The 7,787-nt window shown below is 41.3% G+C and overlaps 1 protein-coding gene across 1 annotated transcript; it reads left to right on the forward strand.

Annotated features, from left to right (window-relative positions):
• The first annotated feature begins 2,325 nt into the window (after positions 1 to 2,325).
• On the forward strand, positions 2,326 to 6,672 carry sox4b (SRY-box transcription factor 4b). Its single transcript, XM_088998908.1, has 2 exons — positions 2,326 to 2,734; positions 2,823 to 6,672. The coding sequence occupies exon 2, from the start codon at positions 2,884 to 2,886 to the stop codon at positions 4,120 to 4,122; it is 1,239 nt and encodes a 412-aa protein (XP_088855034.1). The 5' UTR covers positions 2,326 to 2,734; positions 2,823 to 2,883; the 3' UTR covers positions 4,123 to 6,672.
• The last annotated feature ends 1,115 nt before the right edge of the window (positions 6,673 to 7,787 follow it).

The following is a 7,787-nucleotide window of genomic DNA, read 5'->3' on the forward strand; positions in this document are numbered from 1 at the left end:
TGATGGTCGGATGGAATGTCATATAAACAGATGAATGGATGGGTGGAGGGCCAGATAGCTGGATGGATGGAAGGAAGGAAGGAAGGAAGGAAGGAAGGAAGGAAGGAAGGAAGGAAGGAAGGAAGGAAGGAAGGAAGGAAGGATGGAAGGAAGGAAGGAAGGAAGGAAGGAAGGAAGGAAGGAAGGAAGGAAGGAAGGAAGGAAGGAAGGAAGGAAGGAAGGAAGGAAGGAAAAAAGGAAGGAAGGAAGGAAGGAAGGAAATGAACAGGCAGACGGACATTTGTAATGAACAATAATAGTATGTAATACTAATACTGTACTTATAATACTTATGACACACGCACAACCTACGTTAGGTTTTTATAGATCCACTTCATTAGGTGCACCTTTCCTGAAGGCTGCCAATGATGCCAGCACTCCATCAAAACATTTCTAAAGACCTTTTCATTTTCTCATAGTCTCTTATTAAAATGGCATTCAGGAGCAGAGTTAGTTTATGAGTTAACATTCGTATTTCCATTGCTGTTATGCTCTATAAACACACAAATTGGAGACCAATTATCCATTACTTTACTTGGATGCAATGCAGATTTGAGACCATATTGAGTATAATTGTAAGCACTGAAATGCATCCAGCAACACTGGTGACTATACTTCCATACTAATTTCACATTGGTGGTCTAAGTCACCTCTGATTCTCATCTTGAAACAGAATGTGTGGTTGCCTCATTTAATCTCTCTCAATTTATTTTGATGATGAGAAAGGTCATCAGCTCATCATCATTACATTATTATTATTATTATTATTATTATTATTATTATTATTATTATTATTATTATTATTATTATTATTATTATTATTATTATTGATTTAATCCACATTCACTCACACGGTCAATTTTAAATGGTCCCAAAATGAGAGTGGATCAAAATAATAAAATGTTCAAAAATCGTTTCCAGTCCAAACTAAATTCCATAAACATGCCAATGTCCAGTGGGATGGTTATTGTACAGAGGCGTTATGTAACACTGACCATCGCCACACAACACACGCACACACTAATATACACGCGCACACAATGCACGTGCGCGCGCACACGCACACGCACAACCTTAAAAATTGTTAATACAGGGTCGGATTTTTTTGCCTTAATTCTCTGACTCCGACTAAGGCGAGCTGAGCAATGCCTGACTCTGCGACACCATCTAGCGGATGTCAGCGGATGTCCACATGCTTTCTCATGTTATGGTTTTCAGCTTCTTTCCAGACACAGCACAGCAGCAGTAGCTTTAAAGGCTTTTAAAATATTTTTGTTTGCCTTAATTCATTGCAATCACAATGGAGGTCAGTAACAACAATTTAGATTACATGCTATTTGTATTTTTACCAAGTAAAACAATAGAGACATGACAAGAGTCATGTCAATATTCCCCCCACGGCAAGACAGTACAGTATTTTTTTCCCTCTGGTACAGAAATGTGCGTGTGTGCGCGTGCACGTACGTGTGCGTTTTAGCATGCAAACTGGCTGAATGGGTGAGCATTCATTGTACAATTGGCAAGATACAGTCTCTTCTCCCCGACAAGCGTGTGCTTGCAGTGGGTTGGTCTGTTGTGTTTCTACAAAGCACCGCCCAACAGAGAGAGAGAGATAGACATGGGGAGGGGAGTGAGTGAGAGAAAAGTAGAGAGAGGGCGAGAGGCTTTTCAAATCTGTCCAACCATTTGAGGTGTCAGAGATTATTTCGATAGGCTCAACTGCTCTGTTACTCAAGATGTTGAACAATGTGATCGCATTCAGACACAGACTCATACACACATTTCGGCAGCGACAGTAATACAATATGTAGAGTACATTGTTTCTTCATATTGTAAACGTTCTGATAGATTAACTATGTGTTTCTATAACAAATTTCCCAAGAAGTCAAACGATGAAAATATATGCATATTCTTTTGTAGGACATGTTAATTTTTTCTCTGGCTCAGTAGAAGTGTATTGCCTGCAGAGACTCCTTGTGATGTTATGTGCTCTCTCGTCAGAATGAAAAAAAAAGTTAATATAACTCGGCGCATTTTTCTTTAAGTCACATTTACCCACTGGTACAAACTCTTCTGAAACTTTCCATATGGCAAAATATACTTTACTTCCCTGGTGGCTGTATGCTAATGACATACACATGGCATGGTGGAAAAGAGGGGAGGGGAGATAACATAAACCAGTGTCTCTTTAAAAATGTGAAGTTTCTTCTTGTAGTCTGGAATGAGGTCAGACACGAGGCTGCTCATTGCACGCGCTGATTATTATTAGACTCCATTTTGGACCAATCAGCGCCGAGATGGGCGTCGGTTTGGCGTCGAGGCAGGATAGCGACAGACTCCCATTGGCTTATTTTTTATCACTGTTGTATCTCAGGAAGGGATAAATGCATGCAAAGGGAGACGAGACTGGAGGGCTGCTTGTAACTCTGCTCTAAGTGTACAGATGGAGTGTGGACCGTGTTCTACACACTAAGTTCCTTTTTTTTTACTTTCCATCATCAGCATGTCTGGCTTTTGTCTCTAGGAGAGGGGACACAAGCTTATGCCGACAATATATATATATATACAACTGTATTGGAAGCCTTTTGCAGTAGGGGCCACAGTGTCAGCCACATCGACTGTTTAACTGGTCACACTCGGCTCAATTGAGTTTTACCAGACAGAGGGAAGGGAGAGAACGCAGACACAGAAAAAGGTCTGGAAGTTTGTATTTGGGTAAACTGGACTGATTTTATAATACACATCACAGGAGTGACTTTTTTATCTTTTTTATTTTATCTCAGCTCGCACACTGGAAAAAAGGAGCTGAGTTTGCGTTACAGTGCGTGCAGGAAAAAAGGCAGCATGGTCCAAAAGATTAGCCACGCAGAAAGCACCGCGGAGGCGCTTTCCTCTTTCTTCAGCGGCGACTCGAGCTCCGGGGCGAGCATGGATCTGGACCCCGCTGACTCGCCCCTCTCCCCATGCTCCACAGCCTCTTCGACCGCCGGTGACAAGCTGGGAGACAACCCGGCGTGGTGTAAAACTCCGAGCGGCCACATTAAGAGACCCATGAACGCATTCATGGTGTGGTCCCAGATTGAGAGGAGGAAGATTATGGAGCAGTCTCCGGATATGCACAACGCCGAGATCTCGAAACGGCTGGGGAAGCGATGGAAGCTCCTCAGAGATAGCGACAAGATTCCCTTCATCCAGCAGGCGGAGCGGCTGAGACTCAAGCACATGGCGGACTATCCTGATTACAAGTACCGGCCCAGGAAGAAGGTAAAATCGAGCGCTCCCAAGCCAGGAAGTGCCGGGGAAAAGGGAGAAAAAGCCGACAGTAGCTCGATCAGCACCAGCATTAAATCGTCCTCATCTTCGAGGAAAAATAGACTTAAATCTCCCAGCAGCAAACCCCACAAATCACTTTTCGGGAACAACAGTAGCACCAAAGTCACACAGTTTGCCTCTGAGCAGCCTTTTGATCATCATCATCATCATCATCACCATCACAACCGCAACAACAGCACACTGTTCAAGTCCAAGTCGGCGTCATCCGCAGCCAAGCGCGTACCGGAAGGCAAAAAGGCCAAGCGGGTGTACCACGTCTACGGGGGCGGGCTGAGCGTCGGTCCAGCGTCGTCAGTCACAGTCCCGGCAAGTCCTACACTGAGCAACTCAGCGGACTCCAGCGACCCGCTCAGCTTGTACGAGGACGTGTCACACGACAGGGAAGAAGGGAGCGAGTCTCCAGGAGGATCGTCGGAGCGTCACGGCGGCAAAACGTACAGCGGTCGGCGGGCTTCCTCGCCTTCACCCTCCGGCTCCCACTGCTCCGCCTCCTCGTCATCGTCTTCCTCCTCGGAGGACGAGGAGTTCGAGGATGACCTACTCGATTTCAACCCCAGCCCCAACTTTGACAGCATGTCGCTGGGGAGCTTGGGCTCCTCGGTTCTGGACAGGGACTTGGATTTGAACTTTGAGTCCGGCTCAGGTGGCTCCCATTTTGAGTTCCCCGACTACTGTACGCCCGAAGTCAGCGAAATGATTTCCGGGGATTGGCTGGAGTCCACCATTTCTAACCTCGTGTTCACATACTGAGACCACAATGAGCACAACCGACGACCACAAACTGAGCACCGGGTGCCGGAAACGAGTCGGTGGACTACTCCCGTTTTTTTTCTCTGAACATCCAGACCAGTTAGTATCCGTTGAAAACTAGCGCCGTGGCTTCTCTTCTCGTCTGCAAGTGCTTCGAAAGCTTAACCTTTAAAGCCAAAAAGGGCTTCGCTTTGAATGTGCGGACTGTGGAGGATTGTGGAATAGGCAGAAGTGAAGCGGTGCAAAACTAGCGAAAAGGGCAGAATCGCAACACTGGTTTCGGTTTCCTGTTTGAGAAAAGACACGGCGGTGAACTGGCTGACCTGAATAACTTTACTGTGATTGATTTGCACGTTATGCGGTCCGCCGTTCACTTAATCAATGTTGTTGGTGATCATTTTTTAAAGGGACATTTCACAACTTTTTACCGATTTGCCAAGTGAGTTTCACCACATAAAAGGAACATAACTGTATTGCCGTGCGACATTTTTACTCACGTGTGGCCACAGAGGGATTTTTGTATGAAACCAAGGTGGGTTGCCCCCCCACGTTTGATATCTTCTCAAAAGAAAAAAAACAACAAAAACAAAACAAAAAAACGCGTGTAAGCATGATAGCTTTCTTTGTTCCTATGTTGTGCTGACATATGAGACTGTCAAGCAGTGACAAATAGTACAGTATTATGGTTAGTTAAAGGTATAGATAGCCTCACCTGAGTTTCTCTTAAAAACACATTTTGAGGGATACCATGACACTGAAATGATCACCAGCTGTTTTAATATTTCAAACTTCAGGATTCAAACGCAACTGCAAATCAGTGCCGAACTTTATACACATGTTCTTTACTATTCAGGACCAAAATTATCATTTCAGATAATATTTTATTGAAAAATCCTTTTTTTCCCCACCCACAGAGCTTTGTTTTGTACATGTTTTCAGATGCCATTTTATATGGGATGTTGTATTTATATACTGGGGCAAGCAGTTTTGTCTTTATTTCGTTTCGTCCTGTTTTTGCTTTCTCACACAATGATTTGTATGATTTGTTATGTCATGTTTTCTTCTCAGGCGAAGGGCTAGAGTTTTAAAAACACAACTTTTTTTAAATACCTACATATATTTACTGTGCACACATTTGGTCACTTAAAATATAGGAAGCTGTTTGATTATTTTCTCAGTGTATTTTTGTACAAATCTATATATAGAAGAAAGGATCAACAATCGATTATCGGAACCTAGTAATTGAGCGACAATTTCCTGATGTTGAAACCTCAGATGGCTGGTTTCCATGCTGCATTTAAGGTCTATTCGAAAGCTCTTTTTTAATTGCTCAATTTTCATTCCACTTGTAACCAGTAAAACATACCATAATACAATGTGGTGGTCAATGTTGATTTTGGCTAAGCAATCTTTGGCTTTTTTCACCGTTTCACTGTTACCAGTAATGGGACTGTTATTGAAAGTTAATTTGAGCAATTTTATCACAGAACCTTGAGCAAGACTTTTTTTTATGTCTGTGTGTTTTTTAACGAATGTCGTACTGTTATCTTAGACCTATAATGTTAAACAATGCAGGAGCATAACAGATGGAATGTTCAATTTCCAAATAGCCCTTGAATGCAGCACCAGCCTCTGTGGCAGACTACCTTTTACTGTTGACAGTGCCAGTCTACAGGCTTCTTGAAGACACATGAACTGACTATTGCCAGAAGCTATTCCTGTGGAGCATGTGGTTCTAACAGTCGGTCTCTGAAGCAGCCACTCCTTTTTATTTAACTGTCTTTCTGATATTGCCTACAACAACACATGAGGAGGTAGTAGCTTTAAAACTGATGTATTTCTTGATGTTTTCATGAATTGATGTCAAACTCAACCACCAGCCACTGGATTCAATCGGCTTTCTTTTTAGACAGCAAACAAAAATCAAGATCAAGCATATTCAAATTTCTGATTTGAGTTCCGCAACAACTACCTGTACTGCGTTTCTCATTGTATTTGAATATATAATCTTTTCTACTTGTTGGCTACTAATAGATAATTGTTTAGTATGTTTATGGCATGGTGAATAGCATTTGTATTTCGGATTCAGGTTACCTAGCTGTTGTGTTTTTCAGAAAAAAATGGAAAAAATGAGGTAAAATTCAACCTAATCTTTGTATATTTGTCTGGATCATAAAGCAAAAAGATTGTGTGTTTATGTATGTTGTTGCCATCAAGGACAGGCACAGTCTTGAACGATCTATCTATTCTACATCTTTACTTTTAAGATGGTCAGTTCAGGACTTTTATAAATAAATATATATAAATGAAATCATTTTTACGTATATTAACGTTATTTTCATCCATCCTGTGCAATATGCTGTGTAGAATTATCATGTATTGTCTCTAATCATGCCATAAACAAAACAGCCACCTTTTTTGAGACTCAGAGAAAGGGAGGAACACTCATGCCAGCTAAATTGTGTTTGTTCACTGCCTGTCAGATTACTGATATCAACTTGTGTACAGAACTTTTTCAAGGAAGGAAATAAATATCAGCTGGAACTGAAACTCTGTGATACTTTCTTGATTCTTGAACCTTTTATTTTTTATTTCTTGCAGCGTCTTGCCGTTGTGATATTCCACCTTCACTTTATCCAGCTGTTATTGGGACTGTTTTGTCCCCCCCCCCCCAATTACAAATGTAAAATTTTACACCTATCACCACTACATTTCCCCAATTAATGACAATGGACTCTTAACCCGATTAAAATTAACCTACAAAGTCTACATTTCTGACAGCAAATTATTTAATCCACATTGAAATGCATTTTTTTGGTCAATTAGCCTCTATTTGGCAATCAGTGGATTACATAAAACTCCTGACAAAATGTCACTTTGACTTCTTACCTACAGCATGTATGTTTTTGATGCAAAAGTACTGTAATTAATTGCAGATACATCTGACGAAAGTATTCAGTGAGTCTCATATACCGTAATCAATAGTGATTAATGTGGTGTGATTCTTTACTGTATATTGTGTGCATCAAAAGAGACAATAGCATCAAAGCTATGGTATACATGCAAAGCATGTATACCATAGCAAATGTAAACACTAGATGTAGAACGTTGTTTTTTAATCTCAACTCCAAAGACTCCTCAATTACTTTTGACTTTAAAGGTTAATTTAGAGTAACTTAAACACCAATGAACAAAAAACTTAATAGCTCACATAAAAATTGCTCCAGTACGGATGTTAACATTAAGTATCTTATGCAGTGAGGTTAGCATACAGATTGACATCGGCAACGTCACATAAATCTGCACTTTAAATACATTGCGTCAGATACGGGGTTTGTGTTCCTGATTGTGTGTGTCATTCACGTCATAATGTATTCAAAATGAATGCATAGACTAACATTTTTCCGTGGTGCCCAAATAGAACGTGATGCACACGGTGGCATCTGCTGATAAGGCTGACATGTACTGTCTCAACTCATTGTATATCAGCCCTGAAAAGCTCAGACTTTTCAGGCACACATACAAACCAGAAACAAAAAGAACTGAAACACACACATAGCGTTCAGTAAATACCAATTGCAACCATTTTGGTTGCATGTTTGAAGGCATTTGTATCCAACTTTGTGCTGTTAGTTTGAGTGATTATGAAACCAGAGTTACAGTGT

This window comes from Hippocampus bargibanti, linkage group LG06, assembly GCF_051943395.1.
Source record: "Hippocampus bargibanti isolate YZ-2025 linkage group LG06, ASM5194339v1, whole genome shotgun sequence".
NCBI lineage: Eukaryota > Metazoa > Chordata > Actinopteri > Syngnathiformes > Syngnathidae > Hippocampus > Hippocampus bargibanti.

Excerpts from the sequence above, each read along its gene's own strand:
- sox4b (XM_088998908.1), top strand. The coding sequence starts at position 2,884 with ATGGTCCAAAAGATTAGCCACGCAGAAAGCACCGCGGAGGCGCTTTCC.